At 43.7% G+C, this 24,035-nt stretch overlaps 1 protein-coding gene across 2 annotated transcripts in view; it reads right to left on the bottom strand.

Moving 5' to 3' along the window:
* ERN1 (endoplasmic reticulum to nucleus signaling 1) overlaps positions 1-24,035 on the bottom strand; it is a 91,434-nt gene that overhangs the window by 47,491 nt on the left and 19,908 nt on the right. For both annotated transcript variants that reach the window (XM_032138656.2, XM_058431553.1), the window contains exon 2: positions 11,580-11,700. In XM_032138656.2, the coding sequence (XP_031994547.1) occupies positions 11,580-11,700 (121 nt within the window). The remainder of the gene's footprint in view (positions 1-11,579; positions 11,701-24,035) is intronic.

Below are 24,035 nucleotides of genomic sequence, written 5' to 3'. Positions count from 1 at the left end.
TTCTATTTTTTTGGCTGGTGTGAATAAAGCTGCTGTGAACATTTGTGTACGAGTCTTTATTTGGACCTATTTTCATTTCTTTTTTTTTCTTTTCTTTCCTTTTTTTTTTTTGAGATGGAGTCTTGCTCTGTTGCCCAGGCTGGAGTGCAGTGGCACAATCTCAGCTCACTGCAACCTCCACCTCCTGAGTTCAAGTGACTCTCCTGCCTCAGCCTCCCGAGTAGCTGGGACTACAGGCATGTGCACCACACCCAGCTAATTTTTGTACTTGTAGTAGAGACGGGGTTTCACCTACTGGTCAGGCTGGTCTTGAATTCCTGACCTCGTGATTCACCCGCCGTGGCCTCCCAAAGTGCTGGGATTATAGGCGTGAGCCACCGTGCCCGGCCTATTTTCATTTCTTAAAACAAGGAGGGGGACTGACTGCATCATATTGTTTACATTTGACAAAAAATTGACAAACAGTTTGCAAAAATGGTAGTACTGTTTTATATTTCCACCAGCAATGTATTAGAGATTCCTATGGAATTTTTAGAATGTTGATTCCTAGGTTCTTCCCCCAGGAAGCTGGCTTTGTAGGTAGAGACAAGGAATTTGCCTTTATAACCCAAGCTGGGTGATTGATCCATGTGGGGAAACTACACTGCTCCGAATCCTCTGTTCCACCTTCCTGCCTTCTTATCTTCCTCCACTCACTGCCCTCTGGTCCCTACCCTCAGAATAAGATCAGAACTACCACTGCCAAGTTCCCCTGATCAAAACCAACATTTGCAAATCCTCCACATGGCATCTGAGGATGTTCTCCCTTGGACTCCTGACCCAGTCCCACTTGCAACTGCTATGGGTGTCTCAGCCCAAGGCCACACCCCCAGGACCTGCTCCTCAGTTCACATTCCCCAGATTGGCTGGTGGGTCCCACTTCCACCCAGTCACACAATCTAGAAACTCAGAAAGTCCCCAAACCAGTCCCTTTTAAGTGTACCTCTAGCAGTGACTGTAAATGTTTTGGGTTGGCCCTTTTGAAAAGTATTTAAGGGAGAGGGACGGGGATTACCCCGCGTTGGTCATTATTGAAGCTGGGTGCTGGGTACATGGTTTCATGATACTACTCTCCTTACTTTGGGGTATGTATAAAGTTTTTATAAAATGAAAAGTTAAAAGAAAAAAAAAGCTAAAAACAAAAGCTATTTAAGGCAAACATCTGCAATAGGTTGGAAAGAATGGCCTGTTCCTCCTGCTCTCACCTGTGGCATAATTCTGAAGAGCCTGCTCTTCCAGTTGCACGGGGCACAGAGAGACTGAAGGGAAACCCATGTTAAGAGCATGAAGGACCCGTCAGGACCATCTCAGCCTTCCCTAAACGCAGGGTTGGCAAAATTCGTGAGGGCCTGGGGAAAACATGGGGTGATAAGTCAGCTGAACAGAAAAATGTCTTTGACGCAATCAACCAAAATTTAAATAATTGTTTCAAACCAGACTTCGAGATTGACGGCCTCTCTCTGGAGGTAGCTCTGGGCAGACTTCCTTCCACGTAGGAAGAAATAAGATCCCTTTGATTATAGAAGCCACAAGAACAGGTTGCTCACTTGACTGGAGCTCAAGGAGCCTTGCAAGGTCCTTCTCTTCTCTTTCCCAGATGAGTACGGGTATTTCCGGAACATACTGCTTTTGCTTTTCCAGTGGAATCTAGATGACCTCTGGCTTTACTGCCCTCCTCCACCTTGTTCTTTCTGACCCCATCTGACCACCCTTCTGACCCCCATAACGCAGCAATGGAAATCAGCTCTCTTTTCTGTACAGCTAAGATATCACCACGCAGTTAGAAAGTCCCCAAACCATTCCCTTCTAAGTGTACCCCTACCAGTGATTTTAAATGTTCTGGGTTGGTATTCAAAATACCTTTTGAAAGGTATTTAAGGACCCAGAGAGCAGAGATGAAGTCTCAACTGCTTTATAGCCTGTGTAATCCGCTACATGTACACACCCCCATTCCCCCCCGAGGAGGAAGAGGACTGACAACCCTGCTACTAGTAACTTTCTTTTGAGATGCACCAAACACATCTCAGAAACAACTGTCAGATATCTGCTTCAGCTGGGTTCTTTGTTAAGTGCCATGCAGGATAAAGAAGGGAGCTTATGGTTTGAGTTACAAAGCTAATATACGTGAACCATACATAACGAACTGCTAGAACATGGGGCACGCACCACAGGCTTTCTTAGGTGGGGACCGGAATACTCGGAGCAGAAAACCCTCATAAAGGCAGCCGGCCCCAAGCACAGGGATGACAAGACAACACGAGTGAAAAACTGTCACTGTGTTCGTGGTACAGAGGACGCAGGCTCAGCAAGTGTGACATGTTCCTCCTGAGGAACAACACAAATGAAGCTGGACTGCAGGCAGTGACACCATGGGGAAGAAAGCCTTGAAAACTTTGTGATGTGGAATGTTGGGCACTAGAGTCCAACTGGAAGCCTCTGAGAAAAAGAGGAATGTGGGCCAGGCACGGTGGCTTGGGCCTGTAATTCCAGCACTTTGGGAGGCCGAGGTGGGCGGATCACGAGGTCAGGAGATCGAGACCATCCTGGCTAACACGGTGAAACCTCGTCTCTACTAAAAAAAAAACTGGCTGGGCGTGGTGGCGGGCACCTGTAGTCCGAGCTACTCAGGAGGCTGAGGCAGGAGAATGGTGTGAACCTGGGAGGCAGAGCTTGCAGTGAGCCGAGATTGCGCCACTGCACCCCAACCTGGGCGACAGAGTGAGACTCCGTCTCAAAAAAAAAAAGAGGAATGTGACACAGGGTGAGCATCTCAAAACCGAAAATCCAAAATCTGAAATGTTCCAAAATCTGAAGCCTGAGCGCCAATGTGATGTGCAAAGGAAATGCTCACTGGAACATTTTGGGTTTCAGATTTTCAGATTTGAGATGTTCAACTGGTAAATATAATGCAAATATTCCAAACCTAAAAAAATCCAAAATCAGAAACACTTCAGGGCTCAAGTATTTCGGGTAAGGGATACTCAACCTGTACAAGTCCTCTGAAGGCAAGTTAGACAGGCGGGCATTGAGGCACAAAATGAAGGAGAAAAGGGAGAAGGAATCACAAAGGTGCTGCAACAGACAGACCCGAGCCGGGCAGGAGGGGAGTCAGAAACAGACAGGAGGGAAAAGAGTGTCAGCAAAACTGAGCCCTGTCTAGATAAATGCAGTGGGAGAAAGGAACAAGTTAAAGGTGACATGGAGATTTTAACCCTGGCTGACAGATAACAGTGAAACTAGAAAGGCGTAGTCTGAATGAGGTAAACAACTGCTATTTTCTCAAGAATGTGCTTAAGGTTCTAATACTGTTTTCTTATTTGAAAAAAAATTACTGGCAGAAACAAAGCCATTCACCCTTCCTTAACTCAAACCTTCAGTCTCCCAAATATGTTTCATACATTCGAGTGGCCCAATTAGGGAGTACTTCTCCCCAATGGCAGCTCATTCCTTCCCTCCAGAGAAGACGCACTTCATTAACCTAAGCCATAAACTCCCATTAAAGCTGTTAGGTCCAAATTGTAGGACAGAAAGTCTCAGACATTCTTTACAGTTCAGCTTTCATGAGGAAAGCATTTTTTTTTTAAAGACATCTAATCAAAAGCTCCTCGATTTCTAATCTCAGCAGAAGTGGAAAAGGATGTAACAAGTTTTCTTAGGAGGTAACCTCCATTAAGTCACGAAATGTCACCTTTGGCAAAGACGATCATGTAGAAATGACCAAGTAATCCGGAAAACTGCCCATACTAAAAGCAGCTGAAGTCTACTGCGTTCTCATTTATCTCTACCTTGGCAGAAGTAACTCAAGCCAAAAAACACACTGAACGTTATAATCCATCATGAAGGCACTGAAGACAATTCAACACTACAGCCTGTGTCCAAATGCCTCTCAGGATGTCATAACTTCACAGAATTCATTCCTGAGTGATGGGGTGCCATCAAACCAGACACTCAAAAGTGAAAAAAGGGACAGGTAACTAAGTCACAGACAAAATAAGGCACTTTATCCATGTACTTCAAGAATCACAACCATATTCCAACACACACCAACCAATGCTGCAAAGACAACCCATCAGAGCTGAGATCCACGCTACTGCACGTGTGGCAGCTGCTAAGAGGAGCCATCCGAAATGAGAAATGCATTACTTTGAGGCAAGTCCCAAAAACAAGGGAAGAAAGTGAGTGGGGGTGCAGGTGAACAAGGCTAGATACAAACCAGTCCCTGTGGAAGCTCAGTGATGAGTACATGGAGGTTCTTTATATAATACTTCTACATTTGGATACGTTTTAAACCTTCTATGTTTAAAAGTAAAATACAAAAAAAGAAAGAACCAACACATTTTCAAGATGCTCAAAAGTAAAAACAGGTTTCTCTCACAGCCCCTTTCATAAAACTTAATTTTCAATCCTTCACAACAATGGAGAGGAAATAAACACCTTTCTTATACTTAAGCAGTGAGGGTAAAAAGGTAGATGACGCATATTGTAAGCCTAGAAAAGTCCTTGAGAGAAAACAGGTTAGATCTACTAACAAAACATCATCACTTTTCACAATTTCCCCTTCTCATGTTTCCATTGCACTTCTGAAGACGGATCTCCAACTCTTCCAGAGTCACACACACTGCCTAAAGCGCAGGACAGAAAAACCAACCGCCAAAAGCCATGCAAAACTCAAGATCAGAAACCAGAACCGGAAACTGTCATGACTATGATACAAGCAACAAATGATTCATCCTGAGAAAGCAGTCAAGTCCCATCTGTTTCTCAGGACTCCCAAAAGACGTCCGGGCAGAAGAGTTCTGGGACCTGAGTCAGCATCAAGTGCCTCGGACATTTACTGAGCATCCTGGCTAGCCAGCGCCCCAGCAAGGAGGTAGAAATCCACTAGGAAGCAAATGAGAACAAAAATTCACAACGCAAGCCAGAAGTGCCACAACAGAGGGTGCAGAAAAGCACCTCCAGAACCCAGACAAAAAAGGGGCTCACCCTGCTTGAGAAGCCAGGGAGGTAACCTGGGAAGGGGTCTTCACAGATGAACAGGAGCTTGTCTAACATTGCAGGCTGCTGGTGGAGAGGGAGCATGAGCAAAGGCCAGAGGTCTCCAATGCCCGGCAAGGAGTTACATGGCTGCAAGTAGGGCACCTGCTGGGCAGCGGAGGGAGCCCAGGGAGTTGGCGGGGGGCGGCGGTGAGAGACCACGAATGGCCTTGCACATGCACTAAGGAGCTTAGACTTGACCCTGTGGAGCAGCACTTCTCAAACTAGCAGTGGTGAAGGGCCAGTGGTTGAAATGGCCAACCCATCATAGATGATGCTCACGCTCCCTATTTGTCCTTTCCTCATCATTCACAGGTAACATAGCACACACACTGGCGCAGGCGCAACACCACCACTACAGACAACACCAAGAGCATTTCAGCAGGCAGGGGCACAGCTAGGTCCAACTGGTCTTTTTGGTGGGTGTATCTGAGGGCAGTGTGATGAGTGAACAAGAGGGCTAAGGTGCGGGGGGCATGGATGGTGGTCAGGAGGCTGCTGCATTCATCTAGGAAATGAATGCCAAGAGCCTGGCTAAGGCACCAGCAATGGGGCCAGAGAGGAGGAGTCAGGTTTGCAGGGTCCTTCCCAGTCTACATGACAGGGCTTGGTGACCACTGGGCATCAAGGGGGAAGTAGCACAGCATAGTTCTGTTTTCTCTAGTTTCTATACTGCTTGGCGGTGATTCTGTCGGCACAGGGAGGAACTGTGGCAAGAGGCACATGTTTAGAAAGAGACATTTATGTGAGAATAAAATTGTCTTCAAATTTCAAATAACTTTGTTCTGACTCTTCCCTCCTAAGAAATCTCCAGTATTATGTCCTGTTTTGTTCACCTGCTGTATACTCAGAACCTGGAGTAGTATCTGCATAGCTTTATAATTTATCTAAATGTCCACTCAAGGGACATCTCAGGAGTCTGGGCCCAGCTGGCTAGGAGAGTAGTCATATTGCATATTTAGCAGATTTTCATGATTAGTAAAGAATGGTTCTAATTTGACCCAGCCCTTCATGCCTGCTATTATTGGAAAGGAGACAGAAAAGAATGGAGCCGGGTTGCTACAGAATAACCTGTAATTTGATGGGGATTTGAGTGTTAAAAATCAGCATTAACTAGTATTTTAAGGTGAGCTCAAGAAGCCCTACACCAGCCCTGGAAATACTAAAGAAAGTCCTCTCAACTCCATCAGGCCAAAGCAAGCTAATCTAAAACAAAACGTGGTGGCGACATTCTCAGTTTGCGTTTGGTCTAAAAGTACAGAGATGAAATATATTCAACTCTATTCACTGGTGAGGTTTTAGAGAAAGACAGACTACAGTTACAAAATCAGTGCTTAGAAGGATGGCCCCTAAAGTAAAATGTCACAACCCAAATGAGTTCCAGAAAACAAAACACATTTTCTCTATTAGGTATAATTTGCCACTATGGTATAAGAAACCACCATTTCTGGGAACTACAACACGTTTGGCTGAGGAACAAAAGCACCTGCCAAACCACCACGGAAAGCAAAAAAAAAAAAAAAAAATGCCCTGTTTGTTAGCTCCTGAAAAAAGTAAACAGCCGAATGGAGTTGCAGGCCTCTATTCTGAAGAACCCCAGTTTGGTGAGTTAAAGGTATGTGTTTGCATCAGCAAGTTTATTCCATTCAACTCTGAATCCCTCTTTGAGACTCAGACCCAAGCTTGTATCCTCTCTTGTCTGGACTAGTGCAGTACACCCCTGCCTGGCCTCCCAGTTTCTTCCTGGGCCCATCTGTTCAGTTTCAACACAGCACTTGTTGATCTTGTAAAGTGGAGGCCATGTGCTTTACTCTGCTCAGACTACTATAACAAAATACCATAGACTAGGGGGCTTGAACAACATTGAACAACAGAAATTTATTTCTTATGGTTCTGGAAGCCGGAAGTCTGAGACTGGTTTCTGGTGAGGGCTGTCTTCTTGGCTTGCAGACGGCCACCTTCTCACCATGTCCTCACATGGTGGAGAGAGAATGAGTGAGCTCTGGTCTCTCCCTTCTCATAAGGACACTCATCCATCCTAAGGGCCCCACCTTCATGATTATCTCCCAAAGGCCCCATCTCAAAGTACCATCACACCGAGGGCTAGCGCTTCAGCTTATGAATGGCAGTGGAAGGATGACACAAACATTCAGTCCAGAACAACAGGGCACGTTGCTCCTTGCCTCAGGTTCCTCTATTGGCTGAGAAAAAGCCAATGTCCTCACACCACCCACTAGGCCCTACACCAGTGGTATCCGTAGGGAGAGCACAGCTCCCTAGGGAATGCTTGAGAAATCGATGAAGGTATTTTCTGGTGGTCACAGAGACTAGCGGACTTTACAGACACTAAGTGTGGGGGACCAGGGATGCTAGTGGTCCTGCACAACCAAGGATTGCCCTGCATCTGCACGCCACTCTGATGTCCTGCCAGACATTCTCACGGGCCAAAACCCTTTATTAATTATCCAAGCCTATAGTCTGTTTTACACATAAGCACAAATGTACTTTTTCATAATATATAGAATTTTCTTGGAATGTAACTACTGTGTAAGGCAGGTAAGGCTGTACTTCTTTTGTTTGAAACACTACCAAGAACAGTGCACCATCTTGGAAATCCAGTTGCCATGGCTATGGTAGGAAACTATCCTGCACTTGTCTCCATCTGCATTAAAAGGCACAGCATTTGTTCCTGGGGGGAGTGTCAGCGTGTGTCCAAGCATTTACATGTTATATCTATGTGATTAAAAAATACTTTCCTATTATTTGTTTCAGATTACCAGTTCGGTAATATGTTATTTCTTTTTGAAACTGTGTATATGTAGTTTACTGACTATAAATTTTGTTTCAGTAAGCATCTTTATAGTACATGTGAAGTAAAGGAAGTGCTGGGTCCCTCCTGCCCTGTATGACTGGCCCATCTCTCTCTGAGCTGATCTCCACCCGCCATAACTCTGTGCTCCTCCTCTACCGTGCCAGGGACGCTCCCACCCTTTCTTCTTTTTTTTTTTTTTTTTTTTTTAAGGACACTCCACCTTTGACCCACTATGCCGGCTGTCTATGAGACTCCCTTGTCTCCTTGAGCTCCTGCTCAAATGACACCTTCTCAGTGGAGCCCTCCCTGTTTAAAACTGCAGACTCCCACCCCAACCTGGCACTGCCCATTCCATGTCCCCACTTCATTTTTTCTCCAAACCTCTCGTTACTAATAAGTAACTGATTTCCTGTTTTACCACTGGAATGAAAGCTCTGTGACAAAAGGGTTTGCTTGTTTTGTTCACTTGCTGTATCCTCAGGACCTAGAGTAGCATCTGGATACCTTTATCATTTATCTATATTTAACAATTTAGAAAAACGTTGAAATCTTTAGTTATAACCACAAGATTAAAGTTAAACTGAAAACTCAGGGTATCTACACATTGCCATCTTTAATCTTTGTATAGAAATGTAAGTTAAGGCCACTGGTATCCAGGTCTGAACTAAAACATGCCAGTTTATTCTTAGAAAAACAGACTTAGATCATCATGAATACTACTGGAAATTATTAGGCTGGGCACAGTGACTCACATCTTTAATCTCCGCACTTTGAGAGGCAGATCACTTGAGGCCAGGAGTTTGAGACCACCCTGGCCAACATAGTGAAACTCCGTCTCTACTGAAAATACAAAAATTAGCCAGGCATAGTGGCGCATGCCTGTAATCCCAGCTACTCGGGAGGCTGAGGCATGAGAATCACTTCAACCTGAGAGGCAAAGGTTACAGTGAGCCAAGATTGCACCACTGCACTCCAGCCTAGGCAACACAGGGAAACTCTGTCTCAAAAAAAAAAAAAGAAAAGAAAAGAAGTTATTAGACCTTAATTGGATTTCTCTAATTCTTCCTTTAAGTGTCTTGTAACTCCTCCTCCCTAGTCCGTCACTAGATTCTACTGATTCTATTTCTGGCTTGCCTCTCACCCTTCCCATCCCTCCTCCCTTTCCAGGTCTGCTTCCTGTCTCTAGTCATCCCACACACAGCTGCTGGAGTCATCGAAAAGTGAGCACCTGTTGAGTCACTCACCTGTTCAATTACATTAACAGCTCCCAATTTCCTGTTCAGTCAGATACAAACGCCAAAGTGCTCCAGTAAGGTTCAACATCCCCTTGTAATCCTCCCTCCCTCTACCTGGAAACGCTAAGCTCCTGCTAAACAGGATCAGCTCCTGCACCCTAGACCTGCTGCCTCCTTTGCTCTTCTCCAGGCCTCACTCCCGACTGAACTCAATTCATCCACCAGGGCTTACCTCCGACACCCCACTTCACAGAGCCTCCTGCCCTCCAAATGGATGTGGGCTCACAGCACATTACTAGTCCCTCTCATGAGTGGTTACAGGACTCGGCTGTGTTGAAGTCCTGTGTTCTTATATTTTCACCATGGGTTTACACCATGGGCTTCTTGAGGACAAGGTCTGCCTTTTTCATTTTGGTGTCCTATAGAACAGGGGTCCCCAACCCCCGGGCTGTGGACCCATACTGGTCTGTGGACGGGTCCATGGCCTGTTAGGAACCGGGCCACACAGCAAGAGGTGAGCAGTGGGTGAGCAAGCAAAGCTTCATCTGTATTTACAGCCGCTCCTTGTCACTGGCATTACTGCCTAAGCTCCACCTCCTGTCAGATCAGTGGCAGCGTTAGATTTTCATAGGAGTGTGAACCCTATTGTGTACTATGCATGTGAGCGTAGTGTGGCATGTTTCTTATGAGAATCTAATGCCTGATGATCTGTTATTGTTTCCCATCACGCCCAGATGGGACCGTCTAGTTGCAGGAAAACAAGCTCAGGGCTCCTACTGATTCTACATCATGGTGAGTTGTATAATTATTTCATTCTACATCACAATGTAGTAATAATTATAGAAATAAAGTACGCAATAAATGTAATGCACTTGAGTCATTTCAAAACATTCCCTGCCCCTGCTCCCGCGGTCCACAGAAAAACTTCCACGAAACTGGTCCCTGGTGCAAAAAAGGTTGGGGACTGCTGATATACAGTATCTCTCACATTCTAGGTTCTCTAAATACACATTCAATTGAGTTAAAAAGAGGCAAATTCTTTCAACTCTAAGTTAGAAGAGAAAACAGGTTAATTCTTATGCTTGACTAAGTAATAGACAGGACACAGTTTTGTTGGATACAGATGACATTACTTGCAGAAATGAAGACTTAGAAAAAATCAACTTAAAGCATTATGTGCAGGGAAAAGCAAAGCAGAATGAAGTGGCTCAGGGTGAAGATGCCCTGCCTGGGAACAATGAAGCTGAAAGACATGCCCTAACATTCCACAGCCAATGTGTTTCTCTCAATTCTTGTGTGATTTGTTGATTTTCATCTCTGGACAAAATAGGAAATCCTGAAGTTTGAAGGACTCTGTTTCATTTTAAAAACATTAAAAGGCTTAAATGTGATGGAGATACAGTACAGATGACGTTCTTGGAACCTGTAATAAAACACTCTACAGTCTTCCTGTGGCCACACACTCCTGAGAGAGCTGGTCTTTGCGCTGTTTAAAGTTCCTGCTGATCCAAGCAGGGCCCATACAGGTGGGGCAGGATGGCCTGTGGTAACCCAGCCGCCATCATCTATGGACGGTAACGAGGTTTGCTGCTGAATTCACAAGACAATGTGTGACCTTCTGACATATGCCAATATTTTTCCATCTAGCACACTGTTTTGGAACACTTTATTAAGGAAGGAAAAACATTGGCTGCGCTCATGAAAGTAATGAGTCACAGAGCAGTGACGAAAGAGAACGATGCTGTTCAGACCCGAACCTCGGGCCAAATGAGATTTATTACTAGACAGATTAAATAATATAGATGACTCTGAAAGTCCCAAATCCTGGGATTTGCATGGCTTTATCTGGAAAGATTACTTTGGAAATCAAATACAATTTCCCAGCTGTAGGGCTTGACTCTGCTAGTTACCACCAGGAAGATCAGATCATAACATGGACGCACGGTATGTTAAGTAAGAAAGAAGCTCAGTCTTTATTCCCCTCACCGTAACAACCCAATAAAGTGGTTAACTTGGATCAATGTCAAATCTTACAGCCCTCTATTATTTCAGCCTCTATAAAAACAAATGAGTAATTTGAGGTGTTAAGAAGATACCTTCTTGTAATTATGATTACAAGATTCTAATCATGAGAACAAATTTAGTGCAGCATGTCTTCATAAAGACCAACTAGCTAGAGCTATTAATAGAAAAGCCTAGAGCCATTTTAACATGAAGTCTAAACAGAAGCAAAAAAGAAGATGAAACGTGCTTCTTTAACTGAGGCACTTAGTGGATAACCACAGCAAAGCTATAAACATCCTTGGAGCGGAATGCCTTTTCCTCTCTTGATCCCATTCTTCTTTATTTCATATTTATTTTATTAGATAATGAGTAATGTTTTCTCTTTCTCCAGAATATGTTTCTGTGGACCCAGTTAAGCAAATGTCCATGTTGCCCAAGGACCAAATCCAAATTACCTTCCTTTAAAGTCCATTTGATTGAGCCTGTCCTCTTGCTGACAGCATGCAAACTTCCATCCAGCGTTGACACAAACAACAAGGTTTCAGGAAGCGTCACTGTGCTGGTACTTCCAAAAATCTGCAACGAGATGTAGAAGACTCTTCATGTTGGTATGATTCTTCACCTTGGGCATGTACAATTGCAGACCCCCCACCCCCAAGGTTATCCTGCTAAAACCCTCCATTTTACAGATGAAGAAATGGAAGGTGGAGAGCCTAAATTCCCACTCAGTCAGGACTAGAACCCAGGTCACCTCACTCTAAGCAGTGATCCTGACCTAACATTATAAGGACAAGAATTCTGAAATAATCCATGGGGCAGCCTCCACTGAAACAGAGGGGCAAAGTAGGCTCAGCTTTCTGACTTCCTTCTCTTGGGTCTATTCTATTCTCTAAAACCTGGTCATCTCATAAGACGTTATGATAAAAAAGAATGTGAACACCCACGCGCACACACGCTCATGAAATTTTAAAAAGCAAAGAATTAGGGGAAAATGCTTAAAGCAAAATAGGAAAAACAGCTTTCATTATACAAAGAATTTATAAAATAAAACACCAAGGTTCCAGTAAAGATATGTTATAAAAGTAAATGAATAAAAAGCATAACCCCAAACTGGTCCTCACTTAGAATAAAAATAAAATTTAAATTAAAATGTACCCTTTTTTCTCAACAAACTTAAAACAAAACAAAAAAACATTTTAAAGGAAATAACCAAAGGCTGTGACATTTCTCATCCATTGCTAGTAGCACTGAAAATTACTAGTATCATCTTTCTGGAAAATATAAAAGTGCTCTTAGTTTTTGATCCTATAATTCCACTTCTATACTCTAAAGAAATAACTCCAGAAATGGAAAAAGTTCTGTGCAAATGATACTCATGACGTCCCATCTATAAACACAAAAACTGGAAAGAACCAAATTTCCAATAATATCTAAATGGCTAAGATAAATAAAGACATATGTTCAGTGAAATAATTATCATTAAAATAACACTTGGAAAAATCTACAATATAGAAAAATGCTTATATACATTATCAATTAAATATAGAATCCAAGATTTGATATTCACTGTGGTTACAATTATACTGGACTGATTTATTTTTTTTTTTGCCTGCCTGTCTTCTGGCTTTGCTAGGAATTGTACCCTCATTCCACAGGGTTTCCATGAGAGCAGGTGTGTGCGCACATGTACACACATGGACGCATATGCAGGTGACAGCTGGTAAGGTTTCCTGGATAAGATTTCCCTTTTGAGGTAGGGGTCCCTTCAGCAACCCCACCCTTGTAATGAGATTTTCTATTCCTTTGTCACATACTATCCTGCAAATAGCTTTTCCCCCTGGTCTTCAATTAAAAAAAAAAAACATGCCAATGCAACTTGCTAATACTGCAACAGTTTGAATTCTGGCACAAATGCTATTTTTGAAATACAGAACTATGGAGCATTAAATGTAAAAGGACTGGGGTTATCTGTGCAGGGGAGCCTGATCCCAGAAAGCCTGGCTACTCTCGGTAAGAGCCAGGATGCCTAGTTAATCCTTCAAAGGGAAGGCCCCACAGGCTCTCTCTGGGGCAGCCTGAGGTGGCAGGACAAATTCTCTGGGGTCCCGTATTCCTTTTCCACGGTGGAGACCCACCAACAGAGGGAGTGAAACGGCTGCCAGAACTTTGCACATCCCACCTCTGCGCTTTGCCCAGGGCCAGGGCCTGGGCCCACTCCCTAGAATGGGAGAAAGGACAGCAAGCTGTGTTGCCACCTGCCAAGTCTACTTTGTGCAAAGCCTCAAGTCTGAGGAAGAAGAGTGCTTTTAATTCTACCTTTGGAACTAGGAAATTAATATCAAAGTATGAATCGGCTAGGAAAACATAAGCCTCAAGGGTGGTATCTGCTCTAGCCGGGGATGCAAAGGTCACTGTTTGGGAGTGGTTAGAATTATTTCAGCCCAGAGGGTCCAGATGGTGACAAGCCAGCTGAACCACAGGTACCTGGGCCTGGAGAACTGTGGCCCTATGACAAAGCCACCAGGAGTTCATGAGTAAACAGGGGCTAAGTAAATTGGGGCTATCTGCCACCGAGGAGGGGGAATGGGTGTGCAGCTTGGTGTGGGATGGCTGGATTATGTTAGGTGTGACAGTTTGGAGGATGAATAAATGAAAGGGCAAATTATGCATACCTGGGGCCAAGAAGTGGAAATCCCTGCTGAACTCTCCTCCACCCACCCAAAGATACCACAGGAATAACCACTCTGTACAACAGGTCTTGGGAGGCCACACAAGAAAGTGAGTTAAACTCTGGGTGGCTAAAGTGGAAATAAGGCCAGGCGTGGTGGCTCATGCCTGTAATCCCAACATTTCGGGATGCCAAGGCAGGAGGATTACTTGAGGTCAGGAGTTCGAGACCAGCCTGGCCAATATGGTGAAAACCCATCTCTACTGAACACACAAAAATTAGCTGGGTGTGGTGGCATGTGCCTGTATTCCCAGCTATTCAGAAGGCTGAGGCAGGAGAATTGCTTGAACCTGGGAGGTGGAGTTTGCAGGGAGGTTACACTGAGCCAAGGTTGCACCACTGCACTCTAGCCTGGGTGACAGAATGAGACTCTGTCTTAATAAATAAATAAATAAATAAATAAATAAATAAATAAATGGAAATAAAACTTGAGAGAGCTCTATGAATGTGTTTTCTGTCACATGGAAAAAGCTGAATGAGAAAGACACAGAAACAGAAAGCAGCCTGAGAAGAAACATGACTGAAAAGACTGGGAGAGCCCACCCTGGCTTCCACAGCTCCTGAGGCCTAGCTAAGTTCTTGCCCTTGGGCTTAGAGACCCTCCAGTCCTTACAATAAATTCCCCTCTTTGCTTAAGCCTGTTAGAATTAGGTTTCTGTCACTTGTAGCCTAAACAGTCCCCACCACACACCCAGTGAGGAAAAATGCAGATAGAAAAAGGGAAAAAAAGGGCCAGGCGTGGTGACTCATGCCTACATGTAATCCCAGCACTTTGGGAGGCCGAGGCAGGCACATCACTTGAGGTCAGATGTTCGAGACCAGCCTGGCCAACATGGAGAAACCTCATCTCTACTAAAAATACAAAAATTAGCCGGGCATGGTGGTGGGTGCCTGTAATCCCAGCTACGCGAGAGGCTGAGGCAAAAGAAATCACTTGAACCCAGGAGTTGGAGGTTGCAGTGAGCCGAGATCGCGCCACTGTACGCCAGCCTGGGGGATAGAGCGAGGTTCTGTCTCCAAAAATAAAAATAAAAATAAAGGGAAAACAATACTGCAAAATTACAGCAATATTTCTTCTTTTCTCATTTTTTAAACTTCCAATAATATGATTTGCTAATCTGTAGTGAATTTTTCACAAAGTAGAAAGGAGATGGACAAGCTAGCAGAGAGAGAAGCTTGAATTTAAAGGAGCTTCGGCAAGCACCTAAGTTCCACGTGAAGCACTTTCCACCTCAGGATAGTAGGCAAGTCAACCACCTTTGATCATTCATCTCCACCAAACAAGGGACCAGAGTTTAGAAACACAGGGGTCTCCCAATAAGAATGTATGCATCCAAGAATAAGAAGAGTTTGCTGTTATTAAAGCCTACAGTACAACCATAATGAACTAAGTGCCCCCAAGTATATCTTATCACAGTATTAATATTTAAAAGGGTTAATATTTACCAAAACATATCAGTGCTCCATTGCTACTAGCGGAAGCACTAGTGGAAACAAAAGCCACCTGCCTTGTCTGAGCATCTTGGAAGCCACTAGAAGAGCAACAGTCTACGGTTGGTTTATGGATCAAAATAAAACACTAATCATGGCCGGGACTGGTGGCTCACGCCTGTAATCTCAGCACTTTGGGAGGCTGAGGCGGGCGGTTCACCTGAGGTCAGGAGTTTGAGACCAGCCTGGTCAACATGGTGAAACCCCGTCTGTACTAAAAAAAAAACTAAAAAATCAGCCAGGCCTGGTGGTAGACACCTGTAATCCCAGCTACTTGGGAGGCTGAGGCAGGAGAATTGCTTGAACCCGGGAGGCGGACGTTGCAGTGAGCTAAGATCATACCATTGCACTCCAGCCTAGGCAACAGAGCAAGACTCTGTCTCAAAATCAAAAACAACAACAACACTAATCACATGACTAATTTAGTCTTGGAAAAATCTCACAAAGTTTAGAGAGAAGCTGAATTTGGCAACTTAGAATTCTGTCAATCACAATGTCTACAGAAATGCCACAAACGATTACAATTGGCAGGTTCTTCTCAAGGCTCTCAACTGTACCAAATCGAAACTCCTGGGAGCCACTCGGAACAGTGTTATTCTCTCATAAGGCAAATAAAAATGACAAATTTTCTGGCTTTTTCCCCTCTGGCATTTTTAAAAGCATGAACATGCCTGAGTTCAAATGTAGTTGCTATAGCTAACATGAATTAAACATGTTTCCAGATGCCTTGTGTGATACTGAGCACAGCTGAGAACTATTTGTACCTGAACACTGAAAAATGCTGCTTCACAAAGATGAACTTGTGCCTTGTCTTTGCCCAGCCATTTCAGTCCTTAGTGCTCACTTTTCTCTACAAGCAACATACCCTACGGCACACACACTGGTTTCCAGAGAGCCTGAAAATGGAAAGAAAATGTCGAGTCTGCAGATCTGTTTCAAGTTAACAACTATTTGGAATTTGATTCAGTTTTAAAACTAGTAGTTGGAAGGTTAAAAAAAAAAAGTGGAATATATACTCCTGGCTTTGATGGTGACTTGTAGGAAGTAACCAACAGTAACTGTGGAGGGTGAGAAGGGTAGTGGCAGGCATCTAGTCTCGCCTAAAACTAAACATCCATTAGCTAATTGGTCCCCACAGACATCAGACTCTGTCCAGCATGTGTCACTTAGCAGGCTTCAGCAGTATAAGGGTCCACACTGCAGCCCTACTCAGCTGGACTGCAGCAAGAGTCTCCCTCCCATGAAAGCCAACACAAGACCAGCACTGGATCCTGATGTTCAATGTTCTGATTATAAAGCAATGTTATGGCTGGACATGGTGACTCACGCCTGTAATCCCAGCACTTTGGGAGGCCGAGGTGGGCGGGTCACTTGAGGTCAGGAATTCAAGACCAGCCTGGCCAACATGGTGAAACCCTGTCTTTACTAAAAATACAAAAGTTAGCTGGGTGTGGTGGCGGGCACCTGTAATCCCAGCTACTCGGGAGGCTGAGGCAGGAGAATCGCTTGAGCCCAGGAGGCGGAGGCTGCAGTGAGCCGAGATCACGCCACTGCACTCCAGGCTGGGCAACAGAGTAAGACTCCATCTCAAAAAAAAAAAAAAAAAAAGCAATGTTACACAAAATCCAGCAGCTTCCCCATTCATAAAATCCACCATTCACTCTGCATTTACTACAAAGATATAGAAGTGGCTATCAACTGCTTATGCAGAGATGATTGAAAGGTACATCACCAACAATTTAATCATTCCCTAATATTGTGAATTCAGCTAATTGTTAGGGCTCTTGCATTAATTAACTACTTACATATATTTCAGGTAAGAAAAAAATATTTTCTTAAATGCCTTTTGAAATAACTTCATTTAGAAAAACTCTTCAGTAAAGAGAATTATGGACACAGGGGCAGATAGGTGTTCAAACAGCACAAAAACAAATGAAATGACCTCTAACAAAAAACTACCAGTTTCTAAACTAGCATTTGGGACTGACTGCTCAAGCAGGGAGGCAAGCTCATCAGTGGCTGGAGAACAACCAGCAAAAAACCCACAGCTTCCTGGGCATGGTGGCTCACACCTGTAATTCCAATACTTTGGGAGGCCCGGGCAGGAGGATTGCTTGAGCCCAGAAGTTTCAGGCCAGCCTGTGCAATATAGGGAGACCCCATCTTGACAAAAAAAAAATTAATTTGCCAGGTGCGGTGGTTTATGTATGTAGTCCCAGCTACTCAGGAGGCCAAGGAGGGAGGATTGCTTGAGCCTGGGAGGCAAAGGTTGCAGTGAGCCAAGACAGTGCTACTGCACTCTAACCTGAGCAACAGAGCCAGACCCTATCTCAAAATAAAACAAACAAACAAACCAAAAACACCAAGGCTTGATTTCAGCAGCCTTATCACTGACGTTTTGGCTTGTTTCCACTTACCACTGCCCTGTCACCCCCTGCAATGATAAGTACAGCAGGGAAGACCCTGCAAGCTCCTCTGAGATTCAGAACATATGAAAGCCGAATGTTCCCTATCAGGGGTTTCAGAAATGTTGCTTTTGCCAAAAAAATGCAGCTTGTCAATTTCAGACATACATTTCAAGAACTGATTCCCAGGTTAACTGACTACCTGATAACAAGTGTCAGGGCCAGGTGTGGTGGCTCATGCCTATAATCCCAGCACTTTGGGAGGCCCAGGCAGGTGGATCACCTGAGGTCAGGAGTTCGAGACCAGCCTGGCCAACATAGTGAAACCCTGTCTCTACTAAAAATACAAAAATGAGCCAGGCGTGGTGGTGCACACCTGTAATCCCAGCCACTCAGTAGACTGAGTCAGGAGAATCGCTTGTATCCAGGAGGAAGGGGTTGCAGTGAGCCAAGATCGCGCCACTGCACTCCAGCCTGGGTGACAGAGAGACACTCCATCTCAAAAAAAAAAAAGGGTCATAAATAAGATCATTAAAATGGCACAGAATTTTCACCTCTAAGTCAGTGGGAACATACAGTGTCATGCACACGTGTTCCATACCCACAGTTTTCCAGTGATCTACACTTAACGAGGTTTATAATCTCTGTTCCATTTACAAAACTGGAGCATCTTACCCCTGCAAAAAAATAAAGGCGTGTACACACAAACACACACACACAGAAAACCTACGATTGTGAAAAAGAGAGTCACACACTTCTCAGGTGGCATGTAAATGGATCAAGTCCAACCCAACTGTTCATCCCTCTCTCTTTTTTCTTCTTTTTTCTGAGATCAGGTCTTGCTTTGTCACCCAGGCGGGAGTGCAGCTGAGCGATCAGAGCTCACTGCAGCCTTGAGGCTCAAGCAATCCTCTCCCCTCAGTCTTCCAAGTAGCTGGGACTACAGGTGTGTGATACCAGCCCGGCCAATTTTTAAATTTTTTGTAGAGTCGGGAGTCTCGCTACACTGACCAGGCTGGTCTTGAACTCCTGGTCTCATGCAATCCTCCCACCTCAGCCTCCTGAGTTGCTGAGATTACAGGCATAAGCTTAAAAATAATGATAAAAAAAAAGACTTAAAATAAAAATCTTTTCCATGAATCTTCTCCCCATCCCACCTCCACTCCAACAGACCAGAAGTTTATACAATCATCTGGCTAATAATAAAAATTTGTTTTAGGAATATCACACCAATGTCTAGAATTTGTTCAGAGGCTGGTTTTTTCTGTGTGTGTGTGTTTTTGTTTGTTTTGCTAATAGTCCTCTATGTTCGTTGGATTACTGTTATATTGCATAATCCTAACTTTAGTTTTATTTATTTAAGGTTAAGAAAACCGCCGGGCACAGTGGCTCACGCCTGTAATCCCAGCACTTTGGGAGGCCGAGGTGGGTGGATCACCTGAGGTCAGGAGTTCGAGACCAGCCTGGCCAACGTGGTGAAACCCTGTCACTACTAAAAATACAAAAATTAGCCAGGCATGATGGCAGGTGCCTGTAATCCCAGCTATTTGGGTGGCTGAGGCAGGAGAATCGCTTGAACCTGGGAGGCGGAGGTTTCAGTGAGCCGAGATTGTGCCGTTGCATTCCAGCCCAGCCTAGGCGACAAGAGCAAAACTCCATCTCAAAAAAGAAAGAAAGAAAGAAAGAAAACCATTCCTCCAAACTAAAAATACTTACATAATTTGAGCAAGGACAATAGAATATCATACAATACCATGTGTACCTCAGTTCTTGGAACCTGCAACCTGCCAACAACAGCCAGGCTGCCTTTTGCAGTTCAGGGTTCCTTGCCAGGACTCAAATCTACTGGATGGTTGGCACAGAGGTAAAGCAATAAATTGGCGTTACGGGTTCCTTTTAGTTGGCTAACGAATACATATTACAGTATTAAAGGTAAGACTTGAAACAGGTTATGCAAGTGAGAGAAGGATTATATAAGAAAGATTTCCAAGATATTTTGTTTTACTGCCCAGTTAGGACATATGAAATCTTTGAGAACAATTAAAAGTGCATGTTGCTAAATGTAGAATAATGATTTCAAGTGGATTAGAATGTGCTAAGGAATTAGAGCTTGTAATTATTAACCTTGGCAATCATGCTTGGAGGTGGGAAGGGCATGCTACACAGGGGAATGTGCCTATGCCAAAGCACCTATCAAAAAAGGCAAGATAAGGCTGATCCACTGCACATGTGGATGTGGTGACGGGTGCTGTCTAGATGGATAAGAAAGTAGGGGTTAATAATGAGTAATGGCAAATAGACTGTATTATTCTGCTGGCTATAACCGGCTGAAAGCCACAGGATGGATCAGCTGATTTTAAGAGATACCAGTAAGACACTTTCTGGCATGCCATAACAGGACACCAGTCCTATAGGGTTTCTTACACACACACACACACACACACACACACACACACACACACACACACACAACACACACACACACACACACACACACACACACACACACACACACACAAGCTCGCTGTCTCTTTCTCTCATAGGACACCAGTCCTACAGGGTTTCTTATACACACACACACACACACACACACACACACACACACACACAAGCTCTCTCTCTCTCACTCAACCTGTGCGGTAACATCAAAACAACAGGAAGAAGTACCTTGAAATGGTATTCTATAACACAGACCCTTGAAAGGCACTAAAGGATATTCAAAACAAGGACATCTGTGTCTACAATTCTTCTACTTGCGGCAATATTATCTATCTCAGACTATAAACTCAAAGCCTGGCCATTTGTGATTCTCTGCTTTATAAAGGCAGCCAGCAGAGTACCGCTTTCTAATACCATTTCATCACGTAGTAGGAGACTGTCCGATCATGGCCAAAAAGACATCAAAAATTCACCAAAGCAGTAGAACACTGAAATCAGTGCCTAGTAAGTGCAAAGGCCCATGACATAAAACTCTCTCAATGATTAAAGCAAGCCCTCAGAGTAAAAGCCTCACAATGATCAGGAGGGGCTCAGCTCTCGGCTCACAAAGGACTATCTTTGAAGTTATGTTAAGTAAAGGCCTAATTAAGACAGATACAAAAAAAATTTTTTTTGTTTTTTTTCTTTGAGACAGGGTCTTGCTCTGTCACCCAGGCTGGAGTGCAGCAGCACAAATCATGGCTCACTGCAGCCTCGACCTCCTGGGCTCAAGCGATTCTCCCACCTCAGCCTCCCGAGTAGCTGGGACTACAAGCATGCACCACTATGCCTGGCTTTTTATTTCATTTTTTGTAGAGATGGGGTTCTACTATGTTGCCCAGGCTGGTGTTGAACTCCTGGGCTCAAGCAATCTTCCCACCTCACCTCTCAAAGTGCTGGGATTACAGGCCTGAGCGGCTGGCCTACAAAAAAGATTTTTATTCAAATCAAACCCTGCTCCCTGACCCTCATCTCATTTACACATACTGCAGCAAAGTACTTATACCCAAATATGGAGATTTCTATACAGCCACCTGAACAGTGAGTAACAGAAATTTCACTACTTTTAGTCTCCTGTCTATGGAAGAACATTCAGAACCGAATTAAAACATCAGCCATAGACACAAACAAAAGTCTTACTGTTTTAAAGATTTCAGTCCACTAGTAAATCATTCCAAATTCTGTTATATGTCGTTTACCTGCGTGTAGGTCAGCAATAATCCATCAACCATACAGTTCCTTCTAACCAGTCTATCGGCTGTTATGTTTCCTGATATTAAGTCAATAAAGGCAACCATGACATTTGCTTTGGATGGGAGTCAAGTGTCTAGCTGGGATGCAGTAAAGGCCAAGGCCTAACTGAACAGCACTGTGTGGTTTCCAAACTAAGCAGCTGAGAGAGTTAAACTTTAGTGTTTGTGGCAAGTCTGGCATATGGTGTAATTAACCACCACCCAAGACAGTTAGGACTCTTCTTCAGTTTAGGCTACTGTCCTCCTTTAATAGATCTGATAAAAAAAAGTACCTCATAAATCCACTGTATTCCTGAATGCAAAGGTATGCTAATTTCATAATAGGTGAATACAGTTCTCCCCAAACTGGTTTTGGGGCCTGGGCTGAGTGTCTGAGTTCAACCATTTGCAGTTCTGTTTATGTTCATGGTTGCTCTGCCATCAACTTATATTGCCATCATTGGAAGAAGAAATATATCTGGACATGAATGGTGCTACCTGAAATCCTTTTCCCTGACGTGGTTAGGAAAATAAGCCCTTTTTCTTAGGGTGGTATCAAATCCCTAAGGTCCCTCAGGATACCTGGGGAGCTAAGCCAAATCCCACACTTTACATATACGAAAACTGAAACCCAAGGTTACATGCTCATTTAGTGGCTGAGCTTTAGAATGCACGTGTCACTACTGTATTTTGTTGTCTTTGCTAAAGGGAAACAGCATCAACTGATATCTAGTAACAACAGAGAAATGTATCGGGCTAATTTACTTTAATGGAGAAACATCCTAAACAAACTAAACTAATACAGGCCTGACAGACTATAAATTTGTATGTGCACCATCAGTCTTACAAAAAGTCAAATTTTATCCATTTGAGTATGTCTACTTATGTGCAGTTAAACCTACTATTAAGAAGTCCTGGCCGGGTGCAGTAGCTCATGCCTGTAATCCCAGCACTTTGGGAGGGCGACGCAGGTGGATCACCTGAGGTCAGGAGTTCGCAACCAGCCTGGTCAACATGGGGAAATCCCGTCTCTACTAAAAATACAAAAAATTAGCTGGGCGTGGTGGCGGGCACCTGAATTCCCAATTACTTGGGAGGCTGAGGCAGAAGAATCACTTGAACCCGGGAGGCAGAGGTTGCAGTGAGCTGAGATCGCGCCATTGCATTCCAGCCTGGGTGACAAGAGGGAAACTCCATCTCAAAAAAATAGAAAAAAAAAAAGAAGTCCTCATGCAGAAATCCCAAGGGAAAAAAAATTTAATTACATACCAAGTTTTTCAGTCCTGGTAGCAGCAACTAATGTGAAACTGTCAATTTTGCTCCTCATATTTAGTTAGGAATTTCTTGCAGGGGACAGTAGAGGAGTAGACAGGAGAGTCAAGTAGAAAGTGGAAAAATACTCTAGTTAAATTAAAATTACCTACAAACAACTGTATTTATGACATAATTGCTACCTACACTGGCCAGATGTTGCCAAACTTTAGGCTAGAAAAGAAGTACTAAGAAATACACCCCGAGTTGAGATATCTGGCTTGACTGACTTCTGCCAGCCAGGACCCCCATTGTTTGAAGTTGATTTGAGAATCACACACTTCTCTACCGGCCCAGGCCATCATACCACCTTCCTCTCTCCAATTAGCTGGATAATCCTTTAAGTTCATGAGGCTCCACACAACGCATATCAACCAGTAAGGACTGTTTACTGCTTCTGGGATGTGTAATTTTTGAGATGAAAAGGACCGAAGAGATTACCTTACCCAACCCTCTCATTTCACAGGAAAGGAAATCAAGGCTCAGAGAGGTGAAGTGCCTTGCCCAGGGTACCACAGACAGTTAACCACAGACACAGGACTGGAACCAAGGTCTCCGCCTCCCCGTCTAGTCCTTTTGCCCACTATGCCACACTATAATTTCACTACTTTAAATCATGGTTCACTGAGAGCCAAAGCCTAAATTACTTCAGGCCTGAAGCTCCCCCTTTGAATCCTGCTGGGGTAGATGAAGATCGGCACTCCACTTTGATATGAGGGTTGGATCTTTTGGATGAGACCAAAATGTAATTTTTGGAGTCTCTATAGAAACCCAATATACCAAATGGCACTGCAAATTATACGGGGAGGGGTCTTTAAAAAATGTTCAGCATGAAAATTCCTGAGATCCCACTGTACATCTAAGTGGGTGGGAATAACACAACAAAAAGTCAAAGGCCACAGCTTTAACCACCATAAAAAAATTCCTACAATACACTTACCCAAACCAGTCTTTTTAAAAAAAGTTTGTTTTTATTTTTTACACTAACATATAAAAATTATATATACTTATGGTGTACAACATGATGTTCTGATGTATATATACATTGTGGAATGGCTACATCAAGCTAATTAACATATCCATTACCTCACATACTTACCATTTTTTTGTGGTGAGAACATTTAAAATCTACTCTCTTAGCCATTTTCAAGTATATAATATGTTGTTATTAACTATAGTCACCATGTTAAATAATAGATCTCCTGAACAGCCCAGTTCTAATGGTTTTAAAAAATGTCCTTTGATGAAGACGATGATAATGTGACC

The sequence above is a fragment of the Hylobates moloch genome, unplaced genomic scaffold (assembly GCF_009828535.3).
Source record: "Hylobates moloch isolate HMO894 unplaced genomic scaffold, HMol_V3 SCAFFOLD_19, whole genome shotgun sequence".
Taxonomy (NCBI): domain Eukaryota; kingdom Metazoa; phylum Chordata; class Mammalia; order Primates; family Hylobatidae; genus Hylobates; species Hylobates moloch.
The sequence above is the reverse complement of the archived record's forward strand: the minus strand, read 5'-3'. Positions and strand labels throughout refer to the sequence as shown.